We start from the raw sequence: 21,105 nt of genomic DNA, 5'->3' as shown, positions 1-21,105 counted from the left end.
GTTTAGATGAAGAGTATATGGGAGTTTATTTTACTATCATGCAGCTTTTTGTATTTCGACATTTTTTTCCTAATAAAATCTTAAAATATATATGTATAAGTATGTGTATCCAGACTCAACTTTACTGTAGCCACCTTGGCCTAAGCCACCATCACCTCTTGCTTGAATTACTAAATTGTTACTAATGGTTTTCCCTACTTCTGCCTTTGTCCTCATCTACAGTGTTCTCAGCACAAAAGCAAAGTGACAGGTCATATCAGTCCTCTGTTCAACGTTCTCCACTGGCACCTCCCTTTACTCACGTCCTTCTTATAATGGTCTACAAGGTTCTATGTCCTCTGCTCTCTCTTTATCCTTCCACTCTGGCCTGTCTCCCACTAGAGCCCTCCGCTATTCTGTCCATGTGGCTCTGCCTCAACTCACTAGGCATAAAAAATACCTGCTCTGTTTTTTGCATGACTTAATCGCTGTCCAACATACTTGGTCATTTGTTGTGTCTCTCTTTCCTTGAATTTATGATTCACAAGGGCATGGATTCTGTACTGTTCACTCACTAATGTTTCTCTCCTAGATGCCAGTACAGATTTTCATCTGTTTGACATGGTGATCTCTAAGGCTAGATCTAAGGAGTAGATTTTTAGGCTAAGGAGTAGAATTTTTTGTTCATAACTTTGATTAACAGACGTTTATTTCTTCATAATGTGTATGATTGTTTCTGACCATTTTTTTTGCAGAAGGATGAAAGGGAGAAAACAGGTTCTTTTTTTTTTTTTTTTTTAAGGAATTACTATTCCCTAGATATTCACAGGGAGAAACTCAGCTGTGTCAAACTGAAGACAAACTTAAAACATTCTGCCTAATTAAGCTCTTAATTATTGCAGCCTAAGAGCTGACTGAGCAGTTATAGTAATATTCAGCTTTGGTTTCTTTAGAGACTGAGGATATAATAGAAGTTGTACTTGCAGTTGAGAACTTTTAAAAAAACAAGACACGGTGGTTATTTTACTATATAAGTTTCATGAATAGTTCAGAGCATTTAGAAAAACAAAAGTATGATTTTGGCCTTGTTAGTATTTTAAAAAATTTTTCAAAGCATTGTATAGCATTTCCATTCATAGAGAAATAGAGCAGTTTATTTCTGCTTTCCTTTGTTTTAGAAGACTGTTAGCCTTTTAACTTCTTCAAGGACAAGGGAGCACTAGAGCATAATCTCAAAAAGACGTAGACTTTAAGATGTCATTGACATGATCCATCAAGAGTCCATTATGATCTGACCTCTGAACCCTTGTGTGATTTTGTATGTTAATGTGTGTAATGTTCTGTGAATTTTGCTTTTTGTTCGGATTTTTCGTTGATTTTTGTTTCTATTAACATTCTCTTGAATCAAGATCATGCATTAAAAGTTAGTCTGTAAAATCCAAATCACATGTTTTGTTTTGTTCTTTGTTATAGCAGCCTCACGTCACAGCACTCGCAGAGTGTCCCTGGAGGAAGTTCTGGAATTACTAGGAACAGGGTTTCTACGTGGAAGTTCAGGATTTCTTCGAGCCAGTGGAGATATGCTGAAAGGAACCAGTTCAGTCAGTAGGGATGTTCGAGTTGGAGTTACTCAGGTTAGAATTACAAATCAGTATCTAAATGTAATTCTCACTGGCCTGTAATGAAAGTTTTAGTATCTGACTCCAAGCAGAAGTGATACTGTGCAAGGTCATCACTTATGCTCTCGTATTTATAAATAGATATGGTGAGGCCAAAACACTTGTTTAAAACTAGGGTACAAGTAAAAGAACCTTATTTATACAAAGCCAACTAAACAGGCTATTACCGACTTTAGTTGTGTTTTCAGTTTGTAATAAAGGGAGACTTTTGTTTATTTCCTTTGAAACACAAACACCATTTTTTTGTTTGTTTATTTCTAGGCCATGGGCTTCCATGTGTTTTGTGGTTGAACATGTTTTCCACTGTGTTTATGTCTGCTTATATAGTTCAGATTTAAGCTATTAGGTACATATTATTTGGCATGGGCAATATTATATTTGCATTTTATATGGTCTCTATTCCCAGATAAAGATACAGCATGTAATCTACTTAAGTGCGTAAATTCTTGGTTCTAAACAAAATGTAAAAAGCTAAACCCTGGGAAAGGGGTCTTAGAATAAGACAACACAGAGGTCTTAGGATTCTTTCTGTGAATTATCTTGTTTTCTAAATGCCACCATGGTTCAAACAAATGTGTATTTTTTAAATTGACACATATCTGAATTGTTTATACTATGTGATACTAGACTACATGAAAATGTACGATGTCCCAGTGTAATTGTAAACTGTGTTTTTAAAAAACAGATTAGATAAGGAAACTGCTGTCTTTGTATCTCTGGGGTAAGCCAAACCATTAACATTCATGAAAACAAAGTGCAGTGATTTGTCACTATAAACTTTCTTTCCAGGTTTCTAGAACTAAACTTGTTTAGAGTTAATGGTATTAGAACATAGTTAATTCTTACATTGCGTTTCTTTTGGGTTTTCTTGTTCACAACGTTAAAGAGCTTGAATGCTTTGTTTAGAGACGTCACAGACACATTTTACATATTCACTAGCTATGCTGACTATCCTGAGATTTCGCACAGTCCAGCCAAAATAAAATAGGCAGCATAAATGAAATCTCAGCTGAAACACTTCAATTTTGGCTTAACAAACAAAAAAAAAGTACTATTTTTCTATAGGTAAAAAGGCTTTATAAATGAGGAAGGAGTAAATACAGTCTGCATATTTTATGGAAAAGAATGTTAATATAGAATTGAAATTATTTCATTTTGAAGACGAAACTCCTTTCTTTTTTAGGCTTACGTGGTATTTGTTTCAACACTAGGAGGAGCATGGCTAGAGAAAAACGTTGCTGCCTTTCTTTCTCATATCCTAAGCCTGGTGTCACAGTCACACCCTAAGGCCACCCAAACTCAGATTGATGCTGTCTGCAGTCGCCGTTGTGTTTCATTCATCCTTCGAGCTACTATAGGAGGCCTTCTTGGAGAAAAGGCTCAAATTGCTGCTGCCAAGGATATTTGCCAGGCTATCTTGAAGTTAAAGAAAGTTGTGGGTATGGATCTACTAAGACAGTCTGTTTTAACAATGCTAAAGGAGTTGTCCTTTGGAAAAGCTGGACTGATATATTACTTTATTAATAAAACACCTTTATAATGCAGGTCAGTTGTTTCAGAGTAAAGTAGTCTATGTAGAGATGAGACATACATTATCTAACTTGGTAAGAAGTACAGGTCTTAAAGGCTGGTAGATAATAGTTCCTCAGAATTCATGATCTTCCTATAAAAGTTAATAAGATACATTGTCTTTGAGACAGTTCATCTCAGTTCTTGTACTGTGTTAAGTCCACTGCTTATCTTGAGTAGCAGTAAAATTGGAATTTCCACGAGTTCTCTCTTTGAGTGCCACTTGCTAAAAGTTATAAGGGATCTGCGATCAGATTACTTGATTATTGGTTATATTAGTTCAGTTCTTTCTCTGTAGATGCAAGTTCTAATTTTAGTATTTTAGTTACTGCCTCAAGGGTTCCACAGCTATCAAGTGGAAGTATTAATTTTTACCTTTGTACATTTCTGTTCCTAATACCTACCTCCTAGAATATATCCTAATAAAATGGTGGTGCCTACTTAATTCTTGTACTTCTGTCAGATGCTGTAATGAGTGACGGTAATTTGGAAACCCGGCTTGGCTCGGCAGATGTAGCTGCCAGCCAGCACGTGCTGGTCTGTGCTTTACAAGAACTTGGGAACCTCATACACGGTCTCGGCACCACAGCTGCACCTTTGCTACAGGATTCAAGTGCAGGTATCTGTTGTTTGTGACCAGTCTGAATACTTTTGTTTTTACCTTAGGCGGCTCTTCTCCCAGAAAGGAAAGCTCCCTCATATAGCTCATTTATTATTGATTCCACTATATATTTATTACAGATGTCTTATGAAATATATATACTCAAGATTATTTAAAATATGTACATGTTTGACTTTTTTTTTGCCTTTATAGTTAAAGGTTGTTCTCTAAGTCTCTCTCAACCTCCAGCCCCCTTTCTGGAGATGTTTAAGATAATGTGAAAAAACCGAGAAGTGAACCGGAATTCAGATCTTTCATCTGCAGTGAAAGTTTCTGTATGGTGCACATCATTAATTTCCTCTAAGTTCTTTTCAAGCAGTCTCTTTTCTTTCTCTCTCTGAAAGTTATTTAATCACTTTGCGGATGATTCACGTACCATAAAGTTCACCCGTTTAAAGTATACAGTTCACTGGTTTTGGTATAATTCACACAGTGGTGTTAACACTACCACTATTACCATATTCCACAGTGTTTTCATCACCCCAAGAAAAAGTCCTGTACCCATTAGCAGCCATTCCCTATTTCCCCTCTGCCCCCCCACCCTAATAACCACTAATCTGTTTTCTGTCTCTATGGATTTGCCTATTCTGGACAAGATTTAATATAAATGGAATCATACAGCATGTGGCCTTTTGTGACTGGCTGTTTAAATTTAATTACTTTTAAAAATCATCTTTAATGGCTTTTGTCCTTTGACTGTGATACATAATTCCTGCTGACTGAAGCTTACATTATACTTGGTTGGGAGCTATTTATCCTAGACAGTACCGTTTGAAAACCATGTACACAAACTTACATGATTTGATGAAGGTGTAAGTTGAATTGTAGCAAATGTAGACTTTTTTCTTACAGGTGTTTGCACTCTACTCTTTTCATAGTGACTTAGTAGCCCACTGAGGACCTTGTGAATCCTTGATTTTATTCAACGTTTTGTTCTCAGATAAAAGAGAGATGATAGATAGGGAGTATACCAATTGTCTAGATAAATGTGCCAGAAAGGATTTAAAAGAAAAGGAGGATGGAGCAAGACGTCACATATCTTCTCAAGATGTTTTTGTTATTTATTGATTATTTTTAATTTCTAGTACCAAAGGAATGATCTCAAGTAAGCAGAACATTAGTTTATTTAGGAAATTAAATTTTTCCTTTGTGTACTGACCTAATTTAAGCCAGTTTTTGTGAGCTATGTTAGTAGAAGTAATTCTTAGGTACAAAAAATTGTTTATAATTATGTATCACTTAATTTTTTTCCAATTCTGATTTGGCTTTTGATAAAGAATATATTTTATATCCGTGTGGCTACCCATTCTTGACTGTTGGGTGGCTGAGTTTTATCTGTGTAGCTGAGTTGTCTTTTGTTTATTCTGTCCTTCCAGGTGTCCTTGACAGTGTCATTTCAGTTGTTCTTCATCCCAGCATCTCTGTTCGACTGGCAGCCGCCTGGTGTCTACACTGCATTGCTGTGGCACTACCCTCCTACCTAACACCCCTCTTAGACCGTTGCCTTGAAAGGCTTACTGTGCTTAAATCTTCACCTGAAGCAGTGACTGGCTTTAGTTTTGCTGTGGCAGCTCTGCTGGGAGCAGTGAAACATTGTCCTTTAGGAATTCCACATGGAAAGGGCAAGGTAATGATTTCATTCTTCACATATGATAGTGATGTTTCAGGTTTTTCCTAAAAGCATCCTTGTCTTCTGTCATCCCAGTATCACCCAGTCAGAGCCAAGCAGGACAAATTTCTGAGCTGTACTACTTCTTAATTATTATTACTGTGGAAAATGAAGGGATGGTTAAAAATGTCATATCCACACTTAAGCAGGAGTTGCTTTCTGTGCTTTTTGTTAGAAATATCTCCAGTTGGTAACAGATTTTGTTCCTGAAGACTTTTTTTTTTTGTCATATATTCGGCTCGTCCATAGAAGTGCATTTTAAAATTGCATTGCAAAGGACAAATGGGGCTTCAAAAGAAATCTTAAACTTTATTTAATAATTTTGTAGTTGGTATTATTTTGAAATTAGTTACATATACTTAGTAAGATGAGCTAATTAAGTAATGTTCTTAGGAACCAATATTTTCCATATTAAAAAGAACTACAGTCATAGAATCAAGAAAGTTAGGTAAAAGCCCCATATGTTAAATTTAAATTAAAAATATCAGTATGAACTTTAATTTCATTTCACTCTGTCCAGACATAAAAGCAGTGACAACTCAGTAGCAGAGAAGACCCCTAGTGCCCAGATTATGGCTCTGAATACCATTTCCAACCAAAAAGGAATCAAGGCCACTTGGAGGAATGGCTGATACCAGATCGAGGGCAGGAAATGCACAATGTATAAACCCGGAGTATCTTATCATGCCAGAAAGCAAAGAAGTCATCAAAGACTATTCATTTTAAATGGATACAGGAGATAGCTGTAGGCTCTCCCTCTGACCAAAGCTGGGATAATGTGTACATTAAAAAAAAAAAAAAGACAAAGATAGATTAAAACAGAATAAATATGTAAGATACCATGAGTTCATAGTGATACTAAATTGCATTACTATCCAAAAATACGGGTTTTGAATGTAGCACTTTGAAACAGATAGATGATACAGAACCTGGTGAGTAAATAATCCAGTCTTAATGTATGAGGAATTTTGAAGAGAACTAAAGAAAACTTTTTAATGAAATATTAAACACAAAATAGGCAAAGCATGGTGATGGAATTTTGTTTCTTTTTGAATAGGCATTGTAAGTTGTCAAAGAATATTGTTTGACAGTGAATGCCCTCACAGTCTGGGCCTCATGCACATACAAATATTTTTTAAGAACTAAATCACCATTGTTCTTTTCTTTTCTGTTGTCACTCCTGTGTGATTATTCATTGAGTATTATGGTATATCCTCCACATTTGGGCTTTGCAAAAGAGTATGCCATTACTTCAGAAATTCTTAAGTAGTGCCAGCGCCATCAGAATAAGGTGATTGACAACTTTGAAAGTTGCTATTCACTTAAATTTATTATTTTAGTTATAATCTAAACTAACACATCACATCTTGCTAAATGAAGAATTGCCATTGTGTACATCTAGTGTTCTCACATCTTATTAATTCAGGCAGACAGGATTGGTTTGTTTTGCCCTCACTCTTTTTGAATGCTTTCCACTGACTGTAGAGACTGCAAGTAGTCGTAAGTTGATAGTAAGTTGGTTGATTATTAAAAAAAAAAATACACTAGCCTTCCTCTTTAGAAAAGTTATATGCCATCTCATAGCATTTGCTGCACTTCTAGAGGTGATTGGTAACAGTTTCTGCTATGAAACTACTTCAGTGGGAGACTATTGACTACTTTTAACTATGGTTATATGGTATACTGCCTCTGGAAAGACTATTATCAGCCGCTCCGTTAGCAAGGTAGTATGCAGGATTTTAAAAGGGTAGGTTCCTGTAATAAAACTTTCTCTGGTAAATACAGGTCTAAGAAGATGATTGCTTAAAACTAAAAATAAATTCATATTTTATACAGCTAAATTTGAATGGCTGTACAATGTTGTCACATATACTCTACAAAGAATTATAGGACTGCTGTGTACAACCTAATATACCAGTATTTAACCTTGAAAACTTACCTTGTTTAGTTTCCTTTGTGACATTGTCCTCTGGTATAGTCTACATGAATGACAGTCCTTTATCATGTACATTTTTCATATTTAAGAGTTAATTTTTCAAGAGATTATTATTATTAGTTGCTGTCGTTTGGTCGGGAACCTATAAACTGATAGACTTTTTTTTTTTACTTTGTTCTTTTATATGTAAACAGATTATTATGACATTAGCAGAGGATTTGCTGTGTTCTGCTGCTCAAAATAGTCGCCTTTCGGCTCAGCGCACACAAGCTGGATGGTTGTTGATTGCTGCACTGATGACATTAGGTAACAGTCTTGTGGAGGGTTTATATAACTACAAACTACTTTGTCTTTTCTGAACGTATTCTAAAGTATGATTTGACAAGACTAACTTAATATATACCAGAATTTAAATATCTGCATAAACATTTTTCTCCTGTTAGTCACTTAGGAAATAAGTATACTTATTTACTCCATTCCTCAAAACGTTTTCAGATCTCCTTAATTGAAATTCTCTTGAAGACCAGTTTATGAGCCTTAAGTGGAGTAAGCAATTTAATCATCTTTCAGACTTAACTCTGAGTGACTCAGACTTTTCCAAAATTATTCACATCTATCTTCAGAAAAAAAATTTCTACAATAAAAGGATAAGCAAAAGAACATGTGATAGCTCATGAATCCAGTTCTATAATTGTTCTGAGAATTGGTGACACTAATAAGGTAGTTACATTGAAGGGGCTAGGGTGGCTCATTTAAATGATTTTTATTAAAAATAAGCAATTATTTTGTGGTCATGATTTTTATATTTACATCTTACAACTTTGAAACTAAGCTTTATTACTTTATTAAAGCTATGCTTTATTTTTAAGTCTCTTTTTGATGATTGTATGCTTTATTGTTTGTAAAACTTAGATGGATTTGACCGGTAAATCATTTTGACACCTCTGAAGTAATTTGATCTAAAAGGAGCTTAATTAAAAGAAGTCGTTATAAATGAAGGGCCACTTTAATATTTTTGAGATCATTAAAGAGATTTTTTTGGACTAGATCAGGGTTCACCCTATGGACCAAATCTGGCTTGCCACCTGTTTTGTACAGCCTGTAAGCTAAAAATGGTTTTTACATTTTTAATGGTTAAAAAAAAAAGAATGTTTTGTAATACATGGGAATTATATGAAAGTCAGCTTTTGGTATGCATAAATAAACTTTTTATTATAGCACAACCACAGTCATTTTACATACTGTCTGTAGCCTTCAGGCACTGCAGTGACAGAACTGAGTAACTGCAACAGAAACACTATGGCTTTCCAAGCCAAAAATGTTTATTGTCTGGGCCTTTATAGCAAATGTTTGTTGACCCCTGGCATAGATCATGATTTCACAGTGTGACAGAGATAAAGTAGACAAGCTTTTATTTGCTTTTGGCCAGGTGTTTCATGCCTGCCATATTGATATTCTTAGTTAATTAAAGGGGAAAATAAACTGCTTAAGAATTGCAGTATTTTAATGAACAGAAGCAGTCAAAATTCCACTGGAAGAAGACTACAAGTGATGCTTTCTCCTTTCTAAAAGAGACAATCTTTTAATGCATTTTCATATTCAACATACCAAAAAGGATAAATTAATGTTTTATTTAATTATTGTGTTTTCTTGGCCTTTATTTTTTAATGCATTATTTTCCCCTTCATTATCAATTTTTAGAATGTATTACTAGTATCTTAGCAACTTTCAAAGGGGATCAGGGAGGTTTTGCCCTTAAGTATCATTATAAACTCATAGATTTTTGTATATTTATGTTTCAATCCACTGCAGTCATTATTCCTTTTGATCCTTAGATTATCTCATCTTTAGTCAGTGGGGAGCGCCTTCTAGTTAGTTCATATGTCTTCTTAACATGAACCTATATTCTTTGATAACGTCTTTATTTTTGGCATGACAAGATGTCCCAGCTTTTATATCATATATTTCCTGCCCCAGACTTGCAATCAGTCATTTCTCCAAGGAGCTCTGAGTATTCTTTTTGTGGGAAATGGTATTTAGATGATTGTCTGAGTGCTTTAAGTTTTGCCTGGCAGTTTTAATACCTCTTTTGCATTTTCAGCATTTTCTTCACTATTTACATTATTTTTCATATATTCACTGTTCTGAACTAATGTAAACTCAAATAGGCAACATTTAAGTCCGTTCCTCAAAAACGAACTACAACGTTTTTTGCTCCACACTCCCAGTTTATTTGAATGCACACAGCACCTTTGTTTTACTTGCAGATACCTACGAGTCTTTCGTATCTGGGTGGCTCATAAAGTGAGTTCAGTTTTTGTTGGATCCAGTATTCTTGGTGTGAATAAACTTACTGTTGTTTATATTTTAATTCTGTAATTACTACAAACTTTTTTTTTTTAATGTTAGTTCATATATGTTTCTGAGTTCATTATCTTGACGCCTCTCTAGGAAAGAGATGGTACATTGTTCACTGTTGAACTTGTAAGATATCTTAGAGGTACAATGGCAAGTATTTATGAAACTTTTTATCAACAATGGGTATTCCTGGTGGCTCCAGACTTATTTTATTTTTTGGTATCTGACTAAATTTTGCATTCAGAATTTTCTCTGTTCCCACAGCCCATTGCATAGGAGTGTGCCTTTGTGCACACGTACATGCATGCATTCACTCACAGAAACCTCTTACAGTCACTTTTTCCTAACTGCCTTACTGTAGTTTTTTTTTATTTTATTGCAGTCCTGGTGTGTTTTCAGTACTACTTTATCAAAGAAAGTAGTGAGCCAAGAGTGTTGAATTAGGCTTATTTTGCTGTAGGGATAAATGTAGGGCCTCTTCCTAAAAAGCAAGTCAGGAGAAAAATGGCAAAATTAATTTTTTTTATGTACTAAATTTTATGCATCAAAAAAAGATTGGCTTGTAGTTGCCCTTTCATTTGCCATTATGCTCACTCACCTCTTCATATGCAGATAAGACTGTTCTGGAATGATAACTGCATAATGTCACATACATAAATGCCTATCACAAGTGGAGCACTCTACTGCATATAAATTCATATAACCCTCAGAACCTGTCCAATGAGGTAAATACTGTTGTTATCCCCATTTACAGATGAGGAAATTGAGGCACAAAAAGGTTAAGGAACTCATCCAAGCTTACACAGCTAGTAAGTGGATGGAGCCAGGATGTTAACCTAGGTTAACCTCTCCCTCCAGAGCCCAGCACGGTTCTGTGCCATGCTGCCATACTGAAGAAGCAGCAGAACATGGGAATGAGAAGTAGGGAGTACTTGTAGGAGAATTTTAAGATTATCCAAGAATTTTAAAGAAAATTACTTGGAGAAAAAAGCTATGCATTTTCATTTTTATATATCTTGTTCTTTTTTCATAACTGATAATGCTATACGCTATCAAGTACGTACAGTCAGCTCTCTCTATTTGTGGGTTCTGAATTCAAGGATACAGTGGACAAATTGTACCATGCTACGTTATATAAGGGACTTAAGCATCCTTGGATTTTGGTTATCTGTGGGGGTCCTGAAACCATCCCTCACATATACTAGAATATGACTATAAAAAGCTACCATCATATATTGCCTTTCATTACTGGGTTTGTGTATTCATGATCACTCACTTCATAAATGTAGTTGCTCTGAAATCTTAAGAAGAAAAAATTTCATTCAGATGGGTCACATCTGATTTTTGACTTTTAACAAATTGCTATCAAAAGGTAGAATTACTAGGGAAAACATTAGTTTTGGGACTACTTTAAAGTGACTGAGAAACCCTTGGAGACAGGCAGTACAGGTGGTTCTGGCTTCATTTTATGGTTGAAAGAAACTGAGTCTCAAAGAGGTCATAGCCGTAGTGGAAGGGCTGACGCTGGAGCTCAGACTTTACTGTTTTTTGTTTTTCCTCTCTGTACTTCAGTGCCATCAGTCATTCATCCGGTAGTGCATTCATTGGAACGAGAAGGGACAAAGTAATCCAGCAGTAGTGTGGGTTAAAATATGCTTAAGAGGGAAGAGTTTTAAAGAGTAACAACTGCTGGGTTCTTTTACAAGTGACAAGTTGAATAAATTACAGGTCCTGCATTTGTCAGTCATCACCTTGCTCGAGTTCTACTGTTGTGGAAGTGTGTCTTTCCAGTGTCTCCTAAAGATCTAGAAACAGAAAAGAGCCGAGGAGATTCATTTACGTGGCAGGTAACCTTGGAAGGACGAGCTGGTGCTCTTTGTGGTAGGTTGAGTTCAGTCTTCTCTCTCTCTTCTAGCTTTTTCCATCCACCCTTGAACTTTACACATACTTGTATGTCTTATTTAAGTTTAAGGGAGGAAAAAAACTGCTTCTGGTGATTTTTGTTATTGAGTATAATTGACTGATTAATGATTATAACACAAGTATGTTGTCATAAGCCAAATTTAAGAATTCTTATCCTTAGGATACATGTTTCACTTTATGCAATCCAGTTGAGAAATGTCAAGATTACTTTGTGTTAAGTGGGCGTTCATTTCTCTTTTCAGAAATACTAGGGTTCGATTTAATTAGCATTGATTGAGCATGATTTCCATTTAGTTTTTTATATATGAAAGTTGTGCCCTTTTATAACACATAGATGATTAAAAATAGTATCCACCATGAAAATTTGGACTAAGGAAGTGTGGGATCCCTGAAAAGACATGGAAGCATTGATTTTGGCTTTGTTTATTCATGCCATTTTTACTCTTTAAAAAGAAAAAATTATTTTAAGAGTAAAAATGCCATGAATAATTAAAACCAAAATCAATGCTTCCTTGAAACTGAGTCTGACTTTAAAATATTCATTTTATTCTACATATGAAATAACTCCTTAAAGAAACTTCTGTATTTCAGGTAATATTTATAAAACCTAACAAGCTGACTCAAAAGTCAGTCTGGTTTGTCAGAGCTAGTGTAGAAATGGCAAACTTGAGGATAAGATAGCTTCTACTTCTGAGCTCAAGGGCTGAGTGAAACCCCAGGAAAGCAACGTTTGGTTAACTTGGTTGTTGGTCTCTTATAGTAATTCTAGAAGTTTGATTTTTTTTCTTTTTTTGTTTGGAGGTAGAAGACGTTAGCTTCCTTTTTATAGTAGAGTTTCAAGATTTTTTTGTTTGTTTGTTTTAGGACATTTGTTTATTCCTTTAATAAAAATGCAAATGCTGTACCATAATTGAATGCTTTTTGTCATGATTCATTACACTCTGCCAAGTGAAAGTCTGTTCTATTTTTCAGCTGTCAAGAGCTTTGTTTCCCACTGTGGTGATCTCCTTACTGAGGAAGTAATGCAGCATCTTCTTCCACCACTTCCTTGCGCTGTGGATTTGCTAACTCAGTAAGGATCCACTATTTAGATTTGATAAAAATTTTTAATAGCAATTAGTTACTCTCTGATTATGTAGTATCTTTTAAAGTACATTATTAATAAGGCCAAGTTTCTATGGTTGGTGAATGATTTTCCTTTTGCAGAGGAAGGCAAACACTTAGTTATGTGATTTTTTTTTTTTTTAGGCTAGGATCTTGAAAGAAAAATACATATTAAAAGGGAAGGAAAGTTACTTGGTGGATAATGTATCTTCCATACAGTCAGATTTAACCAAGAAATTAAATATTAAGCCTGTTAACCTTTTCAGGTATGCGCTTTATTGGTTTGTTAGTGCTATTCTGTGTTCCTAAGAACCAGATGCTTGTTAACAGTTTTGGTTTTTTGTTGTTTATATTTTTCATACATTTGATTTATACATATATGATAAAACATCTTTTTAATCCAGTAAATGTCATGGTCACTTAAAATTTCCAAATTAATAAAATGTATAGTTTAGAGAAAGTCTTTACAAAAAGTATTAAATGATATAAAAATGAACACCCATGAACTCAGCACAGCTAGTGCAGAGGTTAGTGAAGGTTTGCTGTAAAGAGCCAGAGAGTAAATATTTTAGGCTTTTCGGCCCAGGCAGTCTCTGTTGCACCTACTCAACTCTGTTGTTGTATCTTAAAAGCTGTCATAGCTGATCTGTAAGTGAATGAGTGCAGCTGTGTTCCAGTCAAACTTTATTTACAAAAATAGGCAGTGGGCTGGATTTAACTAGCCCTGAATTAGAACAATAATGATAGTGTGGAAGTTATCCGTGTGCTCCTCTGTACTACCATTCTTTCTGCCCTACTTTAGAGGTAATCATTATACTGAATTTTACAGTTGTCATTCTCTTGCATTTTTAAAAAGTGTATCCCATATATATGTTTCCCTAAATAGTACCTTGTTAAGCTTTTGCTTGGTTTTGATCAGGCAAATGGTTATCATCCTGTTTCTGAGACTTGTTTTACTCAACATATGTTTCTAAATTCATCTTTGTGTAAGTTTGTTCATTCTTTTTGGTTGCTGTATAATATTTAATTGTGTGACTGTACAGCAGCTTACTCATGCTCCTGTCAATAAAATATCCAAATTATTTTCCAAAAGTCTTGCATATGTCTATCAGTGGTAATGGGAGTATCCTTTGATCCACTTCTTCACCAGCGATACTCAGACATCAGTTCTGCTTCATCCAGTAGGTATAAATTGGTATCTCATTATGATCTCAATTTATCTCTGATTCCTGATGGTTTAAGTGTCATTCTGTATGTTTATTGTTCCTCATTATGTCCTCTTCTGTGAAGACTTTATTCCTATCTTTACCTATTTTTAGGTAAAATCGTTCTTTGAGTAACATTCTTAATTTAAATGTCAAACTTACCAGTTTTTTTTACCTTTTGGTTAGTACTTTCTGTCATTTGATTAAAAAAAAAACTTCCTTCACAGTTACAAAGATACTTTCTTTTATTTCTCTCTAAAATGGTTAAGGTTAGCATTTAAGTCTTCAGTCCATCTGGAATTAATTTTTGTGCTTGGAGTGAGGTAGGGTTCCAATTTCATTTTCTTTCTTGGTGTGGATAACAAATTGTCCCAAACTTTACAGAGAAATCCATGCTTTCTCTGATGATTACCGTTCCTCTCTGTTGTGTATTAATATTCACATATAGACATGGTCTGTTTCTGTGCTCTCTGTTGTGTTTGCACATTTCTGTGCCAATACCACATTGCCTTTATAATAAAGTATAATTATCTGTTAGAGTAAGTTTCTTGGCCTTATTCATCTTTAGGCATAATTTGACCCTTTTTACAGTTTTGATTGTCTCCTGTTGAAATTTTATTTGCAATTAAATAGAATCGATAGATACATTTAAAGGTAATTGTTATTTTTACCATACCTACAAACATGATACCTCTCCTCTATTACTGAGGTTGTTGACGAAGTATAAAATTAAAAGTTTTATGTGTCCTTTTAAAAAATTTATTCCTGGATACTTTCGTATTTTGCTTTGCAGTTACTAAATGTGTATATGTAATCTCTTTATTGCCATCTATAAATATCCAGCCACCTTGCTAAACTCTCTTTTATTAAGCATTTGTTTATAGATTCTTCAGGAATTGTCCCTTCACAGTATTTGTTCATTTATTCATTCATGTTCTCTCTTATGTGCTAACCAGATAACTACCATTTAAAACTGAATAGAAGTGATTCATTAAAAAGAATGCTGTTCATGTTTCACAAATAAGAATGATGTTTACTGTAGGCTTTTTAGTAGATATTTTTTAATCAGACTAAGGAAGCCACTTCTTAGTCACATTTTCTTTCTTTTTTTTTTTTTGTTTATCATGGATGGGTTTTGGTTTTTATAAAGTGGTTTAATCTGATAACTTTAATGTAACAAATTTTATTAACCCATTTTTCACTTGGTTACATTCTTGGGATAAGCTGGAAATGATTATCTTTTTTACAAACTTCTGGATTTGGTTTGCCTATGTCTGGGTTTCTTGCCATATATTTATCAGTGAAACTGCTCTATAATCTTTCTTGTACTGCCCTCCTCAAGTTTTCATCAGTTATACTAGCCTCATATAATGAGGTAGGTGAATGTTTCATTAAGGTCTTCGGAGGATCTTTTATAAGACTGGAATGATGTCCCACATGAAACCACCTCTCTGTAAAACAGTCTAGACCTGCTGTTTTCTTTCTGGGACTTTTTTTAAACTGCTGTTTCATTTCCTTAATTGTGTTAACTATTTGAGGTCTAGTTTGGGGATTTGTTTTGCTTGTTTGTTGGATTTTTCCAGGAATGTTTCCATTCCATCTTTATCTTCAAATTTTTTTGGCATAAAGTTGTTCTCAGTACTCTCTTATCATCTTAATCTCCGTTATGTCTATAGTGTCTCTTCATCCATTCCTGATAAGTTTTCATTATGCCTTCTCTTGGTTTTCCTGATCCATCTTTTATTAATCTATACAAAGAATAACTGCTTAAATTGGACTTCATAAGTTATTGCTTATTATTACTCCTGCTTTTTAAAATTCTTATTCTTTTTCTAATACCTTAATTTGAATGCTTATTAGCACATGGAATTTCTCTTAATTCTTTTAATATGAGCTAAATTTCTCTATAAGGGCCCAGTTGCTGAATCCTAAAAGTATTGATGTGTATTATTTTCATTTTTTTCAGTTTTAAGTATTTTTAAATTTCATTATTATTTCCTTGAGTTATTTAGAAGTATGTTTTTAAGTCTCTAAATGTATGGAACAGGTTTTAGCTAATAGGTTTATTACTGATTGTTAACCTAATTGCACTGTCCTTAGTGGATATGATCTGTATGTTATTTGTCCTTTTAAATTTGTTGAGACCTGCTCTGTGACAAACATGTGTGTGGGTTTTTTTGTTTTTAGCAGAGGTCCTGAGGATTGAACCCAGGACTTTGTGCATGCTAAGCACGCACTCTACCACTTGAGATATATACCCTCCCCTCAACATGTTGGATTTTTTTTAGTTACATTGTTCCATCTATTTTCACTAATTTTTTATCTGTTTAACCTATCAGTAATGGAGAGTAACGTTAAACTCCTCCACTGTGATGCTGGGTTTATCAGTTTTTTTCCGTGGTTCTATTAATTTTCCCCTTTTCATATTTTGAGAAAGCAGTTATATATTCCTGATGAGTTGTATCTTTTATAATTATACATTAACTCTCTTTGTCCTTAATAATATTTTTTGATTCAAGTCTAATTTTTATGGTATATGTGTGGTATATGTCTTTTTCCATTTCACTGTGTTTTTAGCTGTGTCTCATAAGCTGCATATAATTGGAGTTTTAAAACATGAATCTCACAATATCTACTTTAACTGGAAATTTTGCGAATTTCTGCAGCATGGTGTATAATTTGCTGGATTCATTCATACCTTTCAATAGTTCTAGAAAAGTAGCTGTTATCTCTTCAAATATTGCCTGTTTTCCATTCTTTTTAAAGTTTTCTTCTGGAACTCTGATTAGACAAATTTTTAATCCTTTCATTTTGTCTTCCATGTCTCAGTCTTTTTCTAATGTTTTATTTCTCTTCTTTCTGCTGCTTTCTGTGTGACTTCTTCAGCTCTCTCTTCCAATTTACTAATTCTCTCTTCAACTGAATTTAATTCAGTATGCCTTTGCCTCTATCAGGAGCTGGGACTGTTCAAATCACCTTCTAGAGATTCCATTTATCACTCCCACCTTGCCATGGGCACAAGCTCCATTGAAAGTTCTTGTGTTGGTTTCGGTATCGGTATTGGTGTTTCCACTCTGATTTTAGCTCATGTTTTGTTCATGCTTTTTATGTTTGCTTGTTGGCGGGGGTGAGGTTGATTTGAAAAAGTCCCTTTCTTCAAGCCTAGCAGTGCAAATTATCTTTTTCTAGGATCTAAGTGTATATATAGCAGGAAGGCCTTTCAGAGACTCTAAATTGCCCTCCTTAATAGAAGCAGAAACCCCTAGGAATGCTCTTCTAAATTCTTATTTTGTTGTATTCATTTTGTTTTGTTTAAACACACAGACATACCAAACCTCTGAACTAAATTCTGTTGTTTAAACCAAATGAATGTTGCAGGATTTTTTTAAATACAATTCGTATTTCTTAACATCTTGTGAATATTTAAGTTTTCATGTATTTCATATGTCAGCTGTGATTTTCTCATCTAGTTTTAGAGAAATACAAAAATACAGTGGATTTATTCTTAACTTCCATAGCTAAAAAAATTCTACCCAGGTTTTATGAATGTTTTCTGTAAATTGTTTACTAGCTGAAAGATATAAAGTGGAACCACCTTTTTTTTTCTTAAATAAAATGATGAATAGTCAAAGTGTCTTCTTGAAACTAGAAATAGCACAAGTGCTGTTTTTCTAGAAAATGCAAATGAATAAACATTGCCAACATTTCTTAGAGTACGTGGAAACCTCATGCCATGACATCTTCATGGGTTTATTCCAGTTGATAGTATGGTACCTTGGCAAAGAGTAGTAATCGTTTAATCAGTATTGCTTAGATGAGTGAACATCAGTAAAATGTCTTAATACCAGTAGTGAGAAAAAACAGAAGATAAAGAAGAGCTCATGAAAGTAGAAAAAGAGAGTGAAGAGAGGAGCTGGTGATAAGAGATCTTATGATGGGACTTTTGGGGACACGTTTGGCTCAGAGTGTGCTTTATTAAAAGTAAATTTGTTTTATGATTTTGCGTATTTTGATGATTTTTTTTTATTTGATGATAGCATTCCAGATCAAGTTTCTAACACTCGGATTTTTCTCTAGGTATTTGTGACTCCTGTTTGGCCAATTCCTTTTCTACATAACAGATTTTAGTTTTCACAAATGCAAAGTTGTAAATTTTGGAGTTCAGGAAGAGTTTCGGTTTCCAGACAAAATATTTACAGCTTTACAAATCTAAGCTGAATAGGCAGGTTTGTTTTATGAAGTGTCATAGAAAAGGTAGAATGGTTTTCATGTGTGACACTTGTAATTCCTCTTTTAACTTAAAGGTCACACTTTGTAAAATAAATAAAAGCACTTTCACTAATATGTATATAGCTATTTTATGTTTGTGTGTCAACATGTTCAATATTTGTACATTGTTATGTAACATACACACTTAAGATAGACTTTTTCTTTCATTTGAAGGCTTTCTTCAATACTAAAAACATATGGAAGTCCTTTGAAGACACCATCTGTAGTTTATAGACAAAGGCTTTATGAATTGTTGATTTTATTACCTCCTGAAACCTATGAAGGTATGTGCCTTACACCAGAATGTTTTACTCTGTGGCTAGTACAGTATCTGGAAAGTAATATCTTAACGAATGAATTATATGGCAGTTATTTAGTGCCTTGTTTCTAGGAAGTTTAGGGAGTTCAGTCTTAACGCATGTGTTCTCCATTTTATGCATTTAAAAAAGCACACACAAACTATGTCTTCATGTCTTGCTGTCTTTTCTGGGGGAAAATTCCTAGTTTTACTGTGTGGGAGAGAATGAGTTACAAAGATGAGTTCTACTCCAGAGTCTTGTACAGAATATATAGTGCAGATCTATTAGAAATTTGGCCATTTCTAGTTTCCTTCCAGAGTGATTATCTGTTGTACACAATGTGTTCCACCATTCCATTCTTAACTCTGCCCAGATAGAAGTTTAATATTGAACTACCAAGGTGTAATTGATTTTAGAAAGTTTATAATGTAGATGTTGCTTTTATTAGGCTCAAAGATAACTTTGGAATACTGGATTACTGCAGTTGGTAAAATAAACTTGCCCCTGTTTTACAGTTAGTTCTATCTAAAGCCTTCCTTTTAATTTAAAGTACAGTTTTAAGAAAATATATTGCTACTACTACAGAATAACTAAAAATGCTTGTTTTAAGAGGTGAAACTTGAAAATGGCCTCTAATGAGAGTATCGTTTTTTAGTCTTAATTTTTAACCAACCGTATGAAGTTGATTTTTACTTCAAATCTATATTTTGTAAAAAATATTACATTTATTGCTTTATGTCCTTTTTCTGCAAATAAATGTATACCACATTAGTTCAGAATACTAACTTAGAACTTCTGTCTTGTCCTTTATCATTATGTGAGTGGTATTGTACCCACTGCCACTCTTCCTGGCTCATAAATGTACCTAGCAAAATGTTTGATGTACAGTAAGTATTTTGTATGTACTTCTCGGGAAAAAATGGATATGTTGCCATTTCTCAGAAACTGTATCAAAAGAATCATTTCTGTAGTGCCAGGCATTGTGTTAGGAACTGTCTGTATTATTATCTTATTTATCTTAGGGTAATACAATGAGATGGTTACATTTTCCTCATTTGATGGATAAAGGTACAGAGAGGTTACAAAAACCGACTCAAGTTTACATATCCAGTAAATAGTGGAATCAGTATTAAAACATACATCTGCTTCATGCTGTGATGCCTATTCACTTACTAGTATCCTGCTAGGGACTTAGTCAAAGCTCAGTAATAGGTCTGATTCATTTTATACTATATCTCAATATAAAAGTTATACCTAATAAAAGAGCAATAACTTCTGTTCCATAGCTCAGATAGCTGTTAGGTTCTGGCAAAAGCAAGTCCCTTCAGATTTTTACATCAGTTTTTACCATTGTGTTTTGAAATTTATTTTCAAACTACAGATGAAAAAATTGATTTTTTTTGAAGTCTTCACTAAACATTTAGGAATATCAGAATATCAATTTAAAATAAAGTTTATCTTCTGATAAATGATAAGTCTACCCTTGAAAGACTTAAAGAGAAAGTCTTGTACTGTTTTCTCAGAATTGGAGTTTGGGAATGCAATCATACTAAAGGAATAGTGAATGTACAAGTGTATAGATTTTAAATCATTTCCAGAGTGTTCCCTGGGAGACAAAGTCAGGAATTACGGTGAACTTCTTGAAAAAAGAAAAGTTTCCTTCACTCTCATACATTTTCAAGTATATCTGTTTTTCTAACATGAATTAAAGAAAAAAATTAGTTTATAGAAAAATGAAAATATAGATGTATTGTTATTTTTATTTTTCAACCAAAAATAATAATTTGCCATTTTATGTTTGTCCTTTTCCCATCTTTACAACTGTGGAAATAGAATTAAGAATTTTTTTCCTTAAGGACTGTTTTTAAATGAGAATCTATTTAATAGTTTTATGTAATGGGTAGAATGCATAACAGTCAGAAATATCAGTTGATATTTTAAAATAATTTAGCTCATAGTACAGTGATAACATAGTAATTTCTAAATCTTTAACACAAAAGGAAATAGTAATCTTTAAAGTTATACATCTAGTTAGCTCAGAAAATATGGCTGTGTAACAAAATAAAAGTTTAAAGTTCTGTGATACCAGTTGCTACAGTGCAATCAAGATATGATAAGAAACAGCGTCTGTTACTTGGGATGTATTTAAGAATTTAAATAACTTTTCCTCTTAGTTGTCCAGCATATGCAGACTTCTGTCTTAATAGTACTTTAATTTTCTGAAGTTTATGGAGTAAAAACTGGGTTCTTAGTTTGTATTTCCTGTCTTAGTTTTTTTATCAATCTCTTTTCAAGTATTTTAATTTTCTCTTCACTGAAAATTGCTCTTTGTTAGCATCAGGAAGCCAGTCATGTATTTCTACAACAAAAGCATATTTGCACTTAAAAATTGAATTGTCTTTTTACATACTTTGTTCAGGGTCAGTTAGGCCAGCAGTCAGTTAAAATGAGAAG

General features: G+C 33.8%; 1 protein-coding gene across 6 annotated transcripts in view; it reads left to right on the top strand.

Moving 5' to 3' along the window:
- The window catches only part of HEATR5A (HEAT repeat containing 5A), an 85,845-nt gene that overhangs the window by 21,141 nt on the left and 43,599 nt on the right, over positions 1-21,105 (top strand). For 5 of the 6 annotated variants that reach the window (XM_072962902.1, XM_072962898.1, XM_072962899.1 and 2 more), the window contains 8 exons: positions 1,453-1,613; positions 2,842-3,097; positions 3,691-3,846; positions 5,265-5,515; positions 7,688-7,799; positions 11,580-11,732; positions 12,747-12,846; positions 18,527-18,636. In XM_072962902.1, coding sequence (XP_072819003.1) covers positions 1,453-1,613; positions 2,842-3,097; positions 3,691-3,846; positions 5,265-5,515; positions 7,688-7,799; positions 11,580-11,732; positions 12,747-12,846; positions 18,527-18,636 — 1,299 coding nt within the window. The remainder of the gene's footprint in view (positions 1-1,452; positions 1,614-2,841; positions 3,098-3,690; positions 3,847-5,264; positions 5,516-7,687; positions 7,800-11,579; positions 11,733-12,746; positions 12,847-18,526; positions 18,637-21,105) is intronic. The other variant, XM_072962901.1, reaches the window with a different exon arrangement.

Source organism: Vicugna pacos, chromosome 6 (assembly GCF_048564905.1).
Source record: "Vicugna pacos chromosome 6, VicPac4, whole genome shotgun sequence".
NCBI lineage: Eukaryota > Metazoa > Chordata > Mammalia > Artiodactyla > Camelidae > Vicugna > Vicugna pacos.
This window is presented reverse-complemented; position numbering and strand designations above follow the sequence as displayed.